Source organism: Cebidichthys violaceus, unplaced genomic scaffold, assembly GCF_023349555.1.
Source record: "Cebidichthys violaceus isolate CVI_PGR_0920_01 unplaced genomic scaffold, fCebVio1.0.p SCAF_30, whole genome shotgun sequence".
NCBI classification, from domain to species: domain Eukaryota; kingdom Metazoa; phylum Chordata; class Actinopteri; order Perciformes; family Stichaeidae; genus Cebidichthys; species Cebidichthys violaceus.
This window is the reverse complement of record NW_027176484.1, coordinates 1,397,285-1,415,468: the sequence shown is the minus strand read 5'-3', so window position 1 is coordinate 1,415,468 and position 18,184 is coordinate 1,397,285. Positions and strand designations below refer to the sequence as shown.

General features: G+C 41.4%; 1 protein-coding gene across 2 annotated transcripts; it reads right to left on the bottom strand.

Moving 5' to 3' along the window:
• Positions 1 to 3,084: 3,084 nt before the first annotated feature.
• cpeb1b (cytoplasmic polyadenylation element binding protein 1b) lies at positions 3,085 to 14,095 on the bottom strand. 2 transcript variants are annotated; one of them, XM_068724399.1, is made up of 12 exons: positions 14,001 to 14,095; positions 13,615 to 13,798; positions 11,081 to 11,335; positions 9,521 to 9,750; positions 7,811 to 8,063; positions 7,165 to 7,278; positions 6,677 to 6,781; positions 5,955 to 6,091; positions 4,746 to 4,944; positions 4,514 to 4,608; positions 4,081 to 4,161; positions 3,085 to 3,321 (listed from the first exon to the last, which is right to left on the bottom strand). In XM_068724399.1, the coding sequence occupies exons 1-12, from the start codon at positions 14,013 to 14,015 to the stop codon at positions 3,211 to 3,213; spliced, it is 1,779 nt and encodes a 592-aa protein (XP_068580500.1). In that variant the 5' UTR covers positions 14,016 to 14,095; the 3' UTR covers positions 3,085 to 3,210. The 2 variants fall into 2 exon arrangements, with proteins under 2 accessions (XP_068580500.1, XP_068580501.1); XM_068724400.1 differs by lacking the exons at positions 13,615 to 13,798; positions 14,001 to 14,095 and adding an exon at positions 11,559 to 11,670 and having other exon boundaries at positions 6,692 to 6,781.
• Positions 14,096 to 18,184: the final 4,089 nt, after the last annotated feature.

The window sequence follows — 18,184 nt, the reverse complement described above, 5'->3', positions numbered from 1 at the left end:
ACATTTTGTCAAAGAGTCATAGTATGTTTTCATAGATATCTAGTCAAAAACAAGACAATTGGTTCTACAGACACAATACCAGAAGATATTAAAATACTTTTAAATTTCAATTACAGTTTATCTACCTCTCTTTTAATGTCCACTCAGCGTACATCTCCTTCAAGTTTCCAGACTGTGGGCCTTTTAGGTCGGTCCGTTTCTTCCTGCATGCTGTGTCTTTGAACCACTAGCTTTATGACAATTTTGCCAAATCAGAAGAAAAAGCACCACGAGAATGGGACAGATGTGAGGACACAGTGACGTTAACCTGAGATGTCCCATTCACCAGAATGGACTGAAACATAACGCCTCCGTCCTCGGCCGCAGTCGCCGTGAAGACATAAAAGCCATGCTCGTCTTTTAACTTGCTTTATTTTTATTTTCATTGTATTGATTTTCATCGTTTCATCCGTTTGATGTTTTGTCAGGGTTTGAATCTTACCTCAGTGTCTGGGGTTTTTTTTGGGCCTCACTGTTGACCTTTGTCTGTCAAAGCACTTTGTAAACCTTTTGTCCTTAGGTGCTATTTAAATAAAGTTATGTTGAACTACAAAAGGACCCCGACGAGTTCTTGGGCGTATCTTAAAAGAAAAAAAATGTGATTTGAGATAATGGCTTCATCGCCTCATGTTCTGAAATCACAATAGCGTCTGTGATGTAATCGTTAGCGGAATGATTTTAATATTCCAGTAAAATCGCATAAGTCTCGCTGCTGGATACACTAAACTTTTGAACATCTTTAAGGATGAATTCAAACGGCATGTTTGAATAGGCACAAACTGATGCTCGTGATGAAATTGTAGATATTACGGGGCCGCATCTCCCAAAAATCATCTGAAGGTTCGAGATGATTTTTGTCCCGTCTGCAGGCGAACAACAGTTTAGCATTAAAGGGGCTGCACAGATCTTTGACGCGCCAGTCTAATCTTGAATTTGGAGACTTAATGAAACCTGCAGCCATCACACAGGTAAGATCTATAGAGCTGAGAATATAGAGTCGTGATGGTAGATATTAGGATCCAGAGATTTTAGAGCCCATGATTCAGAGTCAACCTGAGATCTTTTAGTCCCTTTGAACACAACCTCTAAACTGAGATCATGCCAGTGATTTCAGCCATTGTCAAATGTATGAAGCTCCTCCAGAGACAAAACGCACAACTTTTACAACTAAATGAGACGTAAACGGGCGCTCCTTAAGATTCAACTGCTGCTGCATTTAGAAGTTATATTAAGAGTGAATAGAAGATTTTAAATCAGTCTGCAGTCAACATGCCATTTTTACAGAATTGTGTATGTAGTTTAATTTTTTCCATGTATAAAATGAAGAAAAACTGCAATTCAGCATTTTTTCCCCAGACACCCAGTTCATAATACAGCAAAAATATAAATACTGCAATACTTTCATCAGTGAGCCATAAACTCAATCATTGCGTTACCGCCTTCAATGATATCTAGATTACCACATTAGAGTACAACACTGTAGTACTCTTAGCCTGACATGCACAAATCTCCCTTTTAGACAAATACTTGCTCAGTTTGTCTTTGTGGCAGATTCATTTGTCAATATTGGCTTTAAAACTCCAATCAGTTCCTCAACAGAGTCCTGATTCAGTGATCACTTGTGGATGTTAAGGACTTCTAAAAGAAAAGAAAAACTCCAAAACACAACGTAGATGAATGAAGAGTCCAGACGTGTCGGGTAATGCTTAAACACCTTTATTGTGCCCAATCTGAACAAACTCCACAACTGTAAGTAGCAGCAAACTTGGCAGACCACAATGAGGTAGACTTTCAAAACTCTAAAAAGCAGCTGGGCCAAGGGACAACAAGCTCAGCATGACAAACTTAATGGATAAAGAAAAGACACTCCAGTCTTTGGCACACAGCGCATTATGCATTTAGGTCCCAACTGGAACAGGAAGGCAAAAATGGGATAAGAAAGCATTGGAATCATTTACTGGAGTCTACTCAAGCTCTGGATAGATTAAATTTCTCATCAGCTAAGTGGAAGTTCTTACATTCAACAGGAAACTAGCAGCTGTTCTAACATAGGCGCGTCCCCCCTGCTGATGTACAAAAGTGATTAAAAACCACTGCCACCTCTCCACACGTGCAAATTAAAAAAGTGCGCAAAAAAGAAAAAAAAAATCCAAAACCATGTACAATCAAATGCTCATTCACTCTAGTCTCAACAGGATCCATCAGGTGCTCGAGAAATGACGGACAGCCCAGCCGAGGCATATCCAGTACTATTGATACTTACATTTAATATAACTGGACCAACAAAGCAAGTTAAAGAAGTACTTCCAACACTTTGTGCCCATTCAGTTGAAATTTGGGAGGGCAAATTAAAAAGGAAAAAAAAAAAAAAAAAAAGCTACAGAAAAATTTTATGAGAAAAATGAAATAAAAAAAAAGGGGTTTTCCCCAAAAAAACAGCCGCCTGGTAGAATTCTGTTCAAAATGTTCATGTCATGACTTAAAACCGTTTGTGTACAAATTAGTAAAAAACTGCGTAAAAATGTCTGAAATGCGACTGGTTAAATGAAGCCCAACATTCAACTCCCAAAAGTAAGAAACACCAGCTGGCTTGCACAGGAAAAAACAGAAGCCAACTGGAGGTTAGGGTGGGCAGGAGGAGCAGTGGAAGGGGGGGGGGGGGGGAGAAAAATAAAAATTTAAAGGCACTGTATGGCATTTGCCAATGAGACTTGCGTGATTGCGCTTCACTATGCAACAAAAAACAAAACAAAAAAAAAAAAATGGCATTTTCATCCACTTTTTTTAACTGTCGGCGGACTCCCATCTTTCCGCAAGTCTGAAAAAAAAAAAATGCATAAGTGTGAAGGGCACCCTCGTCTTCCCACCCCCCCCCCCCCGCCCCTCCCAACAAGGTCACTGTGCATCGTGCCACTCTGTGAACAACAGCAAAAATGTAGCGCAAAAGTGCAAAAGTGAACATTTCTCTACAGTGATATCCCCCCCACCCCCCCCAGTGCCTGGTGGAGTGCCGTGGTGACCCCCCCCCCCCCCCCTGAGCCGAGGGACATCCGGCACACGTGCTCGCTCTCCTTGGCTGGGCAGCCTCACGCCCTCCCCCCCCAATCCTCATTTAAGGGGGGGGGCGCTCTTCTTCTCTCCGGCCCTTCAGAGTGTTTGGATCCATCTGCTCTAGCTGGAGTCCCTGTTCTTCTGGTTGCGCATGAGGGGCCGGTGGTTGCTCAAGATGTCCATGGAGTGCTGCCAGTGCCAGCAGGAGCGGCAGTAGTACTTGAAGCAGGCCTGTGTGTGTGAAGATAGTGATTGATTCATTAGTATGCAATGACATTTCTGATATTCGATAAACAGTTTAAAGTTATTCATTTTTAATTTAATTTCTTCATTTAAATCTGCAGTACTCTTTTGAGCCACATGAGGGAGCCGTTTTTCATTGGCTAGAAAAACACCAACACTTCTCCAGGTTAGCCATGTTGTTTTGTTCCCAGATCTCAGCAATTAACCATAGAAACAAAACAAAAAAGGGACAAAAACTATGAAAAGTGGAACTATCCTTTCATGAACCATCATTTTAATCAGAGTTAATCATTGTTTAATGCAACGTTGTAGTTTATCTTAAAAGTGAACATAACTATAACTTGATAGTATTTTATTATATAATCTGGTCAAAGTATTGAGTCTGATTCTTAATTTTTTAATCCAATGACTTATAAAAAGACATTCATATTGCCGCGTGTTTAAAAGAAGGTGCTGTAGAAATCATCCTACCAAAAACCACATCTGTCATCTTCCTAGAAATGTATAAATAGGCCGTTTTGGGAAAAAAAATAAGGCAACTAGTCATATGACTTGTGGTAGGATACCAACAGGGTTGCTTCTTTGGTTTATATACATACACTCCTACTATGTGGACCAATAATAATAATAATAACAATAATAATAATAATAATAATAATAATAATTCCATGGCAAGAAGTTACAGAAACTAGTCATGAAAGTCACCACTCTGCTCTACTAGCGAGACAAAGATGTGTTTCCACCGACCTGGTCTCTGCAGAAGAAAGGCCCGGGTTGGCGAAGGCAAACTTGACACATGGAGTCCTCCAGGTACGGGTCGATCTGGACCTGAGGGGGAAAAAAAAAAAACCCAAAACAAAACACTCAGTTCACAGACAAAGTTCAAAGACAGTGGTGCAAAACGAGGTTTGTGATGCGGAAGGTATCCAGAGGCGGCGTTTAATTTGTCCATTCAGGGCTACCGTAGAAACATGCAAACAGCTCATTCTAAGGTAACAAAAACTATTCTCATTTTCAGGCGATTATAACATAAAAACACACTTGTTATATAATATTATATTTCTGCAAACAGAATGATGCACGCTGTTCCTTTAGAGTACTTGAGTAAATGAACTCAGTAATTAGTTACTTTCCACCACCGTTTGACTGCAGAAAGTACAGAAACTTGGCATCTTCTTACCTTCTTTGTAAACTTGGGGGTTTTGATCTCCACAAACGCGGCGCACACGGCCTTCAGGTAACTGCGCTGATTGTTAAAAGTGACACGTCCAGAGCCTGAACACGAGAAACGTTAAGAGAATTCTGCACGGCAGCTTTAGATAAAACGGCTTTACAAGAAGTCTACGAACGGCATGGACACACAGGAGACGTCCACTCTAACAAGGCCGTCTTGACACCGACGCGCGTCTCACCTATGGGGTACTTGTGCTTGTCCGTGTCGATGCCGGCGTACATGACGCCTCCGAACAGGTCGTTCATGATGCTGGCCAGCGCCTCGGCGTTCAGCATGCCGTGCAGCGCGCCGACAAACACCGTCTTACTGGGGTCCAGACGCTGAGCCGGGCAGCGCACGTAGTTGCTGTCGGAGATCACCCAGGGGATCACCTGCACCTGAACCGGGAGACAAAACGGGAGTCCGGTCACAGAGCGGCGGCTGTGAGTTTCTGGGCGAGTAATGTTTTTAATTTAATTAAGGAATCATCTGATCTGTGGCCGCAACTAACGATTAACACATTTACTTTTTCTTAGCATACAAACATTTTATCATCTTTTAGAACATTTTTATTTCATGCTCATGAAAATCTTCTATACTGCATCTGCATTAAAGAGTCAACGACTACTGTAAAACACTCTGGTACAAGTTAAGGTTGGCATGTTACTTAAGTATGCAAGTATTATCAGGAAAGAAATACTTAAATTATTCTAGATCATTTTCACTCATGCATTGTAAAAGTAGGGTTTTATTGATTTAGTTGGTCGAGTTAATTTTGGATTATTTACAGACTGCAACCAATTTTAGGATGATTAATCTGATTGATTTGTAAAAATTCTTAACTTGTGACCAATAGTCCAAACCAAAAAAAAACTAATTTAAATAATCCAGATCCTCACAGCTGAGAATTAGAACCATGAAATGTTGATGAATTGACCATTAATTATCAAAATAGCTGCCGCTTAATTTTCTGTCAATGGACTAAACGATTCAGCTGTACTTTAAATGAAGCGGTCAAATAATAGTGGAGGAAAAAAAAAAAAAAAAAAAATCATAATGCATGTATATATGTGGAGGAGTAGAAGTAAAAAAGGGCATGAATAGAAAACAATCAAGTAGCTCAAGTGCAGCGATAGATTTACTTTAACAAAACAAAGGATCCGTGTAGACAGGAAACTCCAAGTCACTCTTTTAAACTATTTAAATTCCTCCATTGTTAGTTCAGTCACCAGATCTTAAAAAAAAAAAAAAAAAAAAAAAAAAAAAAAAAAAAAAAAAAAAACTAATCCCCTCAGGTTCTGGCATCAAGCCTTCATCAGGGACTCAAACGGTAAGAGTACTTTGTGCTTCTCCACCACCGATGGAGCAGTTCAGAACTGCGCCTCTCACACGCTCAGTTTGCACTCACATCCTTGCATCGCATTCTGCGGCTGGACATCTTGAAGTAGTACTCTCTGCTGTCCTCGGGGTGAAACGGGTCCTGGGAGCAGGCGTGGAGCAACGCCCGCACCGACTTCTCGTTCTCAAACACCAGATAAACGTAGCCTGAAAGCAGAGCGCACGCTTTAGATCAGGGCTGAAACCAACGATCATTGTCATCGTCTAAAATAAAAAAAAAAAAAGGAGAAGATTAATAAACTAAAACGATAGAAACTGGTGACTAATGTTCAGCGTTTCCCAAGAAGACGTCTTTAAACGTCCACAGTGCAAAGACATTTAGTTTACCGTCACAGAGGAGTAAAGAAACCAGAAATTAAAATCACATTTAAGAAGCTGGAATCAGGGTTTAAAAAAAATAAAATAAATACTCAAAGCCATTCATGGATTATTATGATAATGTTATTTAATATTTGACACCTAAACCATTAAATCGGTAAAACAGTCAACCGGTTTGTAAAAAGGAATCTGACAGAAGCCCAACATTGATAAGCTTTCACAGACGTGACATTTACTAAACATCTGAAGCACTGTGAGTTTTTTTTTTTTTTTTTACTCGACCACCGTGTTTAACGGTACATTTAAAGCCACGGCGTCGCTCTAGAGGCCTAGGGCCGCTCACCATCATGCCACGTGCTCACCACAGTGCCACCACGGAGGGAAACATAAAATGGCCTACCAGCTCGTCGTTACCTTTAGCCACATTACCTTTGGGAGGACAGCGAGGGTGCTTTCCATCCTTACCAGGCCACTCCACAGTCAGAGGGCCGTAGCCACTGAAGGTGTTGATCAGGCCGGCTGAAATAAAAGCAGAACCACCACGTTATCCAGGTCTGGCTTCTATGACGAGATTAGATTTATGGGGTTTTTTTAAGGGTGCGGTTGTGGGTAGTCAACATTGAGACGAAAATGAGCGGCGAATAAAAAGCACATTTGTTTACTTGAGAACCTAGAAATCCCCACAATTATGTCAACGAGCCGACAAATGGCTCGTACCACCAGGCGTCAACAAAAGCAGGATTTATAAGCTTACTCTGCAAAAACTAAACCAGAATTAGGTAGTGTGCATTTAAGCAGAAACCTGAAGGGCCGCTCACTCATTACACTGTAAGGTTAACGCCAATAAGCAGCCATAAAACCGTCCAGAAGACGTCGGGCAGCAACATTAAAGCAGCGGCTACCTTCTGTGATGTCCCAGGGAACGCCACCAAGAAACACCTTGCAGGAGTACAGAGGGTCCTTGTTGTTTCTGGGAGGCAGCTGACCGCTCCAGGTGAACGTGGCCTCATTCACAGCTGACGACAGAAAAATACAAAAAAAAAAAGAAAAAAAAAAAAGGAGGGGCAAGTCAAAATTCAGAGGACACAGGAGACTATTTTCATTTATTCAAAAATGTCTTGCGATTAGTAGTTTTAATGACGCGTTATAAGCTGGTTTGAACACTTGTAATTCATCTCCAATATCCACGTTATTTTGCTGTGAAAACATCTGCAAACTACGGTTATTCAAGTGTCTCACAAACACTACATTTTACAAGACCACACGATAACGTTACAAGTTACCTTCACCTAATACTCCCTTCCACTGAACAGAGCCTGAACGCATCGTAATGCAACGGAACCTTCGTACATTAGCGGCGCCGCTAGCGTCACTAGCTCGTCTGTCAATTTCAGCAAGGGTTTGTTCTTCACAGTGTAACATTATCAGGGAATAGAAGGCTTGACCACAGATCAGCCGATCATCAACACATAACGATGAGTAAAACTTTATACGTACGAACAGACAGACAGACAGACAACACTCCGTCACGGAGTCGGGCGAGTTTACCTGCAGCTTGTCGGTGCAGACGAGCCTCCCTCTCGATGCTGAACGTGTCCTCCGACTGGTCGAGCATCTCCGCCCCGGGCCAGGGGGAGCCGCTACGCCAGCGGCGGGAGATGGTGGAGGTGGGGCTGGCGCTGGGTGGCGGGGTCATGGGAGAGCTGGAGTCCTGGGGGTCCAGGCGGGAGCCCAGTCGCAGCAGATCCTTCTGCATGTTAGAGGCCAGATAAGGCAGCGGGGGGGAAATCCGCAAAGTCGACTGGAGGGGGAAGAAAGACATGTCCAGACAAGTGCACCTCACCGGAGACCATTTATCAAATAAAAGCATTAATTACTATGAGAAAGCCAGCGGGAGAGAAGGGCCACACAAACATCGAGGGAGGAACGGAAACGTACAGTCCTGTCACTTCTAGGAGCTGCTGCTGCAGCAGCTTCTCAAACAGAAACACAGGTTTTAGTCACAGAGTCAGTTTCGGCCTTCGGTTCCTCTTATCGCAACATAAATCTAAAAAAAACAAACAACACATCTTTACAATCATGGAGGCGCGATGAAGCCGCCTGTGCTCAGTCTACCTCAAAGCTACGCAGACACTAATGCTGCCGTTTCTGTTTGTACAGCATTTTATGATCCTCGCCTCCACCTGCAGGCTCACAGTCTAGCTTCACCCCGTACTGCCGGCTGCATTTTATTTCTTACACTGCTTTGTAGTGTTTTAATGACTGTTCTTAATCGTCTTTTAAAGCTCCGTTTGCCTTATGTTTTGATGCTTTTATGTGAAGCACTTTGAATTACCTTGTTGAAATGTGCTACACAAATAAACTTGCCTAAGAAGCGGTTTTCTTGAGAACAATAAGGTCAGAGCCTGGACGCCAAATATTTAGAGATGGTTCGATCTGATCAAATATCAGTTTCCGATATGACACAATTCAAATATTGGACTGAGGTTAGCGATCCTCGTATTGATCCATATAAATGCAATAATTGTGGAGAAAGTCCTTTCGGTCGTGTCAGAGCTGCAAAGAAGCTAGTTAGCTACGCTAGCGTCTTTAGCTACGCTAGCGTCTTTAGCACGGCGGTCTACGGGCTGCTCGAAGCCCAGAACAAGATAAAAAAAATGTAAATAAAAAGATGAACGCAGAAGTATTGTTTGAACGCTGGAGGACAGGTGCTGTGAAAGCGCAACCATGCAACATGGCCGACCTGCCGTTAGTTTAAAGAGTCAAGAGACCGTCGCTGATTAAAAACAGACGGTGAGAGTATAGACTGATCACGGCCTGCCGTTCGTTTCGTCACAGTCAGTGATTCTCTTTAAACTAGACTAAGTGTCTCAGTAAACATTTAGGCTACTTCAGGCATCAATAAGCTGGTTTGTCATACGTCGAGTACAAAAGACGAATTTAAGGTACTGTTGGTGAAATGAACTTCCTGCAGACGTTTCTTTTGGAGCTAGTGCTGCTTTCACCAACACTGGGAGCAGATCAGAAAAGAAGGAACCGCTTCATGAAAATGTAGTCGAGGGAAAATTGGGAATAAATCGAAGCCCGTTTTAAATGAAGCCACTGTGATGATTTACGGAATATAGAGTTTAGTAAGACCCGTTTGATCGATCAGCATCATTATAACAGTAAAGCTCATCTACGTTTGAAACAAGTACTCCTCACCCAACAGAGAAAAGGAAGAAGAAGAAGGAGGAGGATGATGATGAGGATTCTTACCAGCATGTCACAGAGGTGGTCTGAACCAGAGCTGAAGCCGCTGGTCTCCGAGTCTTCAGGACTGCTGGAGCGAGAGTCCAAGAAGGAGCTGGAGTCCAGGCGGTTCGCCATGCGCGCCATGCTGGGGAACTTCTCCAGGAAGTCGGCGGTCATGCTCATGGACTCGGGGGGCAGGTAGCCGGGGGGCTTCCCAAGGATGCTGCTGAAGGGGCTGTTCAGTATCCCCAGCACTGCAGAGACACAGGACCGTCACACCAGTTACAGTCGTGGATGAGATCAATCAGCCATTTGAGAGTTTCACGTAGTCCGTCACGGATGAGCAAACTGTGCTGAAGGCTACGGGTCATTTTCATTGTTGATTAATCCGTTAAAGTGACGAGTCGTTTAGTCTATAAAATGTTTCTTGATCACAGCTCAAAAGATATTTAGTTTACCGTCACAGGAGTAAAGCAAACTAAATATTCCATTTTTTGTCAATAAAAAAAAAAACAACAAACTGTTGAAATAGTTGGCCATGAATTTGGTAGTTGACCACTATTGATGCATTGTTGCAGGTCTCATTGAAGCTACCAGGAGGAATGCAGGAATTCCAAGTGTCTAAAAGTGTTCATCCTTCATTACACAACAAGCAAAGTGAAGAAGATTGGCTTTGTGTGCTGAATCTCAAGAACCACATTGATTTGTGAGACCTGAAAGGCTGCAAAGTCAAGTTTTCCCACCCCGGAATTTGCATGCAGAAGAGGATACTTGATGAGCAAGCAGGCCGCCAGCTCGAGTCGACGCTTTTTTTTTTCTATTTTACTTTTGATTCTTTGTGTAACCCGGCCGCAAATAATCTGAAACGCAATCTCGTCTCAGAAGCTTCGCACCAAGTATGAACCAGCAGCTTCCTTCAGATCACAAAAGCGAGCCGACAGACCGAAACACGAGGCTCTGAGGGGGATCGATCAGCTGTAGGCCGCGGTCAAAGCTCCGTCCCAGTTTGACGAAGGCCCGGTTTAGAGAAGCTCTAAATGAAGTCGGGTCGGTTCAGACGCGCAGCGATGAAACTACAAAAATGGGTCAGGACGAGCGGCGCATCGTTAAAGTCCAATACCTCTCCAAAGCTCATCTCGGCCTCCACGAACGTCAACGCAGCCAACTGGGACTCTGGTGTCGTTCATGCAGTTTTGATCAACAGGTATTTCACACATTCAGAGGAAACTTCTGCATTAAAATAAAAGCTTTAGGCTTTATTTTGGGAGGGGGGGGGGGGATAAAAGTAGCTTTGTGCCAGCTGGATTGCTAAGAGATGCAGCAAAACAAAAGTGCCACATCATCCTCCCTGGTGACGCTACAGCCTGTTCCCAAACACAGACTGCTGTTAATAACCAACCAACACACATTTCACTAGAAACCAGGGAACACGAGCTCAGAGGTTATGACGTCTGCTGTCATGTTAATGAGGTTATGGAGAGAAAGAGAGATTATAAACTCCTGGGAAAACAGCCACCTTCCAACCTAACCTCGGGGACATTATGTGGCATTAAAAACCATGTAAACAAAATGTCTGGTACTTACTGGAGGGTGAGCTGGTGTGAACCTGGGAGGGGGAGTTGTGTGCGTCCGTCTCCTGGCTGCTCCAGGGTCTGTCCCAGCCGGACAGCCGGAGGGACTGGAGGCCCAGGCCCAGGTCTGTGACACCCGGCGGGCCCCTGGACGACGGCATCTCCTGGGAGCCGGGCATGCCACCGCCGCTGCTGCCGCCACCGCCACCACCACCACCACAGTTGGGGAAGAGCATCCTCCTGCTGCCCACCGCAGCCAGCTCCGACTCTTTTCAATCCCAAGATCCAGTTCAGAGATTCACACAAAACAAAAAGAGAGAGGAAGTGTTAAAAAAAGAAAAGAAGTGTCGTTTCAGTCGGTGTTACATAGAGAAGGTCAGGGACAGACTGGCGACACCAAACAAATCTCGTAAAAAACAAACTTCCCTGATCTCACCCCCCCCTCCCCCCCCCTCCCCTTCCTCTTTTCTCCGGCTGACGGGGGAGCTAACCTGCTGCCTCTGTTCCCGGTGCAACTGCCATGCATCTCTGTCCGCATCACTGACCCACCTAGCAGCATGTGACATGGCTGCTGATGCACTCGCACACCCCTGCTAATGACATCAGCTCTCCTCCACACCCCCCCCCCCCCCCCACCCTTCCCTGCCTAACAACTGTGTAATAAAAAATTCCTGTCGGAGCTATTGGCTTGTTGATAGAAGTACTCCCCTCTCCGAGTCGGTGGAAAGACGGCAGCCACAGCTGCTGCTTACTCTGTCTCGCCTTGTTTCCTGAGCGAGCCGACAACGAGAGGGAGGAAGGGAGGGAGGGAAGGAGGGAGGGAGGGAAGGAGGCAAGGGGCAGAGCTACGGCAGCATGGATGGTGGGAGGCAGCATGGGAGCAAATGACTCAGCAGACTTGATTTTAAAAAAAGAAAAAGAAAAGAAAAACACAACAACTTCAGACTTGAGCATGCTCAAAAAGCCAACTTGCTAAATTGGACACATTGATTCTGCGCGCACACACGCACACACAAAACACGCACACACACACACACACACAAAACACGCACAGCCTCCCTCTGTAGCAGAAGCAGCTGACTGATCAGATGTTGAGCTCCTCCCTCTCTACCAGAGCCTGGACCGCATCCAGCTGCAGCCCTGATTCAGCAACGCAAGAGCCGGGGCGGCTACAGGCACCAAGTTCAGCTGCGTTTCAAGAAGCAATTCACTTTTAAAATAAAACATTAAAAAAAAAAAATCTTTACAGTACATAAGAGTTATAGTGCTGCTGAAGTCAAGCTGAGGAATCTATCCATCCATCTATATCACTGCAAACTTAAGCAAACTAGCAATTCACAGACAGGACACAGGCGCTGTGCGGAGCTTAAATCTTGGCAAATCTCACCGTCTTTAAAACAAACACTACAAAGTGCTGCAATGCTGCAGATCGGCGATGCAGCATGAATCAGCTGCTGGCACCCGAACAATAATGACAAGAGGTTCAACAATTCTGTCTGAGAACGTTAAAGTGGCTCCTCGTCTTTGGTGGAGATGAAGAGGTTCCACAGTCAAAAGTTAAAATCCACCAAGTTTAAAACTAGGAGGTAAGGCAAGCTGCATTCAGGGTGATGTTACGGGTTCCTGGTCTGAACCGTGGCACCAACAGGCTCATTCAGGCTGGTTTAAAATGGGAATAAATTCACATTAGCGTTGGTTTTAAGAGCGCAAAGCAAATGATTCCCAACAAGCCCTCCATCAAGAAGACAAGCTAAACATTCTACATGTTCAGCTTCTCAAATGTTTCATTATCGCTGCAAATTAAATGAGTTTCGTTTCCGGACTTTTGGTCAGAAAACAAGACACAAAATTGAGAAAATTGACGTTTTTTTTAAAAGGCTAAATGATTTATCGATTAAAATATAGTTCAGCTGATAATGAAAACAAGTTGAGAACCTTTGGACCAACTAAACAAGAGGAAGACGTCATCCAGACGTACTTTGTGTTCTGGCAGTGTGAGCGTGAGGCAGCATTTAGTCCTTAAAGTGTAAAATGTAAACTATTTTGATTTCACAATTAAATGATTTTAATTTTATCACTAAAATCATGGAGAAAATGTATTATTTTTATGGCTGTTGGCAGTATTTTCTGATTGATTGATGATCTTCTCTGTAAAGACGTTTGACTCCAATGTGTTAAACTGAAACAAGCTTTATCTAATGTTCACATATTTAATAAGATGATGCCTCATTTGCATATTTTGCACATAACATTTTCAGAAAAACTTGTAATATAAAAATCAATAGTCTTAATGCAAGTAGTCACTGTGACATCTATCAGCTTCATGTGTAACACTATCCACCTGTAGCGTCTCCCCTTAAAAACGTTGCTTTCGACGCAGCCATCGTGTGGTATCAGTGGTGAGAGAATGTTCAGTGGAGGGACTGGATGCATTGGTCCCAGTGTTCCTAAAAACCGTGTGTTTACACACCAGCAATGCAACCATTGCACTGGTTTCTGCAGCCAACTCGACCTGCTGCAGGGTGGAGAATACTAAGCAGACTTTACCACACAGCAGGTCTGGCTTTCCCTTGGTGGTGGTGGTGGTGTTGTTGGGTGTGGTGCACACACCGGTGAAATCCAGAGCGTTGCCCAGCATGGTGTTCATCCTGCGGAAGATGTCCGCGTTGCTGCAGGTGGACAGGGCCGGGGACTCGGGGTCCGGGGTGTCTGGCATGCGGGGATCATTTCTCTGCAGAAGCAAACGCCAAAAATGAATGCTAGGTTAACGCTAGGAGGCCAAGACACATGTGGTTGGAGCAGAATTTTAAAAAAAAAGATAAAATGGAGTCTAAAAAAAAAGAGACGTCGGTGGTAGTTTTCGTGCCACACAAGAGGTCAAATGTGCACGTGAAGACTTACTTCGCTGTTTTAAGTTAGTGTTTGTGACTCACCAGGGAAAACGCCATGATGTGGACCGACAGCTGATGAGAAATGTCCAAATTATAACGGCTGGCAGCGATAAAAGGTCATATTTATGAAAAGTCTGCTAGCCAGCTAATTAGTCTCAATTTAGCGAACGTGTGCTCGACGAATGACACGAGCGTGTGTGTGTGTGTGTGTGTGGGGGGGGGCCTCGAGGGGGCCTCAATCCTGGTCACGTGACACACATCAGAGAAGCACGCCGCACAAAGTAGAAAATCACGTGATAGTATATTTAAAATAAATATTTTAAAAATAATTTAATTACTCAAAGACTGGTCAGTTAAAGTATTTAAGCTTTTAACATGTTTTGGATTTTATTTTTAATATTTTTTTGAGGGAAACAACGTTTGTAGTTTGTAGTCGTGTATCACCAGAGCTTATTCATTATAGAGGAAAAAATACTTCATGTATCCAAATATATGTTCTGGGATGTACCCCACAGTATTTAAAACTAATATTATGATCTACCAGTACTAATATAATGTACAAGTGGACCATATTGTTAATATGATATGAAAGTACTTTAACTTTGTACATGTTTTGGATTTTATTTTTAATATTTTCTGAATGGACAACATTTATGTTTGCAGTAATAATAGTCTGTCATCATTGGTTATTATGGGGGAAAAAATACTCAAAGTTTCCAAATATTTTCTGCCCAATGCATTCTGGGATATGCCCCACATCATTTAAAACAAATAGTAAGTATATACAAATATATTAAAATATGTATGTAATGTTCAAGTATTCTTCTGTTTTTCTGGACCATATTGATATTTAAATATAAAAGTATTTCAACTTTACCCAAGTTTTGGATTATATTCATAAATTATTATTAAAGGACACCATCTATACAGTCATATATCACCATAGGTTATTATGGGGGAAAAATATTCAAAGTATTCAAATATTTCCTTCAAAATGGATCCTGGGATATGTCCCACAATATTTAAAACAAATACTATGATATACAAATACTTCTGTTTTCCTGGACCATATTATTATTATTAGAATATAAACATATTTAAACTTTTTACATCTTTTGGATTATATTCTTTATATTTTATGAATGGAAAAAAAATATATTTTGTACAAAATGAATAAACCTAGCTGTAGTCATAATGGTCTGTCACAAATACTCGATACACAAGTATCCAAATGTTTCCTGCCCAATGCATTCTGGGAGATGCCCCACAGTATTTTAGACAAATACTATGATATACCATAAATCATTAATACTATGTACAAGTACGCATCCGTTTTTTCTGGCCAATATCAATCAATGAAATATAAAAGTGTATTACTAAAACATTTTAAAAAGCCATTTGCAACTTATGTCGTCCGTGAATGAAGACATTTCCCTCCAATAATCAGACTGAATTTAAATTAAATTTCCCTTCATTTGTTTATTTGAATCAATAAATCAAACGGAAACGTGGTCGTTCGATTCAAAAGGTCTGGAACCATCCTGCTGTTCTCATTTCTTATTGATTCATTTCCATCCAGGTCATATGGACTGAACCTAACCTTTATTCTCTCACTATGACTAAAATCACTGATATGATATGATGTATTGTTTAATATCTGGTTTAAAACAGCTGCAACAAAGCATGATAGTAAATTGAACACATAACACAAAAGCAAATTCAAATAAATACATGAAATAAAGACATCGAGGGTGTTGTTGTGTACCTTCACGATACTCACTTTAAAGTAGATATGTTGTACTCTCGTGCTGCTCCACGTTAGCAGGGGTCACAATATGGTGTGCAAGATTATACAACATAAAATATTCTGCTAGACATAGACATAGAACCTTTATTAGCTTTTACAAACTTAAGAATAGACATTGTAATACTTGTGACCCACCTGTTTGTTGTGAAATGGTAGAAAAGCTGCATTAGCTGATGAGGACGAGTGACCGTCAGACTTCTGTGTATTTGTATTACGATATATGTATATATGCTCCTTTCAGGTCAGGTGGTGGGATGTAACTAAAGTACATTTACTGAAGTACCGACTGATCTTAAGTACAATTTTGAGGTACTTTACTTGAGTTTATTTCCAATTCATGCTACTTTATACTACTCAACTATACATTTTGGCAAATATTGTACTTTTAACTCCACTATATTTATTCGACAGCTACTTTGCAGCGTCAGATTATTAACAGGAAATACAGTCGACTAATAAAACGACGATGCATCATTGTGGATGAAGCCCTCTGGCATCTTTACCAGCTGCGACGTTAGTGATTGTATTTGAATGCTGATGCTTTGAACTATTATAATAATCATTATAGCCAGAGGAGAATATGTATCTTTAGCTCACCAAAACACAAAATAACATGTAATATATAGAACACATGGCAGAACACATTGCAGTGGGAAAGTATGAATGGTGTCGCATTGGTTACAGTCAGCTGTCGGTTAAAGGACGACTTCCTGTCCGTGTTTGAGCTTCAAAGGTGCTCCGGAGTTAAGATGAAGAAAACACCTGTAGAGGAGATAAAGTTAGTACTTGTGATTAACAATCGCTGTAAAATAAACATACATAAAGTAGATGAAGGGCTTTAAATCGTCCAGTAAACTGTACACGTGTTATTACCTTCGGGTAGAACGGACTCGGATAAGATGGAACGTTATTGATCCTCGTGTGAAGGTGAGTCTCTGAAGCAGCAGCATCAGTTCAGTGAGGAACGAGAGCACACGACTACAACGCATCAAAGAGAGGATGAAGACAGCAACAGAGAGTATAATGTCGTCTGATAAAGTCCTGCTGGTTCCACTTTAAACTGATTGTATTGATTCATGTTAAACAGTTTGATCTGAAGGAGAGCTCCAGATGTTTGTGAGAGCACAAAACAGATGTGTACAGTAGACGCCAGTGGAGCGATGGAACTAGTACATTCACTTTAATAAGTACAATAAGTTTGAGGTACTTGTACTTTGAGTCTTTTCTTTTGATGCCACGTTCTACTTCTCAAAGGGAAATAATGAGCTTCATACTTCACTACAGTTATCGGACAGCTTTACTTTACAATTTCATATTTTATAGGAAGAGTTTTTAAATTTTGTTTTTATAAATTAAATTACTCAACAATGTTTAAAAGTACAAGAAACAACTTGATAATCATTTAAAGTCTTATTATATAATAATAACAATAATAATAATAATAATAATAATAACAGTTGTTGTACTATTGGTTGGACAAAACAAACATTGTGAAGGTGTCTCTGTATTTGTCGCCTTTTCTCACTATTTTCCATATTTTTTACTAACACTTGACTAATGGTGAAAATATTCAGCAAATTAATAATAATCAAAATAATCATTAGTTGCAGTCTGATACTAAATTGACTCCAGCTCAACCAACTACAAACCTGCTTTTACATTGATGCCAGAGTAATACTACTTCAGTAATATGATATATAACAGTTTTACAGTCTTGTACTGTAGTAAAGGGTCTGAATATTTCCTCCAGCACCAGTAGACGCTCTTACTTCAGTTGCTGCTTCATGGCTGCTGGTCATGTGGACGTTTGGCCAGAAGAGGGCGACAAAGTCATTCAGCAAAATCTCCAGACATCCTTCCACCTGGTGGTTGTTAAAAAAAATAAAATAATATCTTTTTTTATCTTTTTTCTACCTTATTCACACTTTTAGCAAGTTGCCATAATTTAAAAACTTTGTGGCACAGATAGCTATTTTTTAAAATATAAAACAATGACAAGAAGCACAATTGAGTGTTTTCAATGTATTGTTTACAAATTAATAACAATAATACACTAGATTTATAAAGTGTTTTTAAAGTTATCATAGATGCCTTACAAGGTAGGCTAAAATAAGGAAACAAGCATTTAACTATTCAATAAAAAGATAATAAAATAAAAGAGAATTAGAATAACATGGAGTGGACGAGGAAACAAAAACAGAGGGGGGAGGGAAGGCTCAGCTGAAGAGCTGAGTTTTGAGGGTCTTTCTGAATGATGAATGACAATGTGGGGTACATATATGTACAGTATATATACTGAACATATATGTGTATATCTATATGACTGAATTCTGTTTGAAATATGAGAAATGCAAAAGAAAATGACTTTTCCCACATTTCTCTCAAACCTGCAGTAAGAGACAGATAATCTAAAATGTAT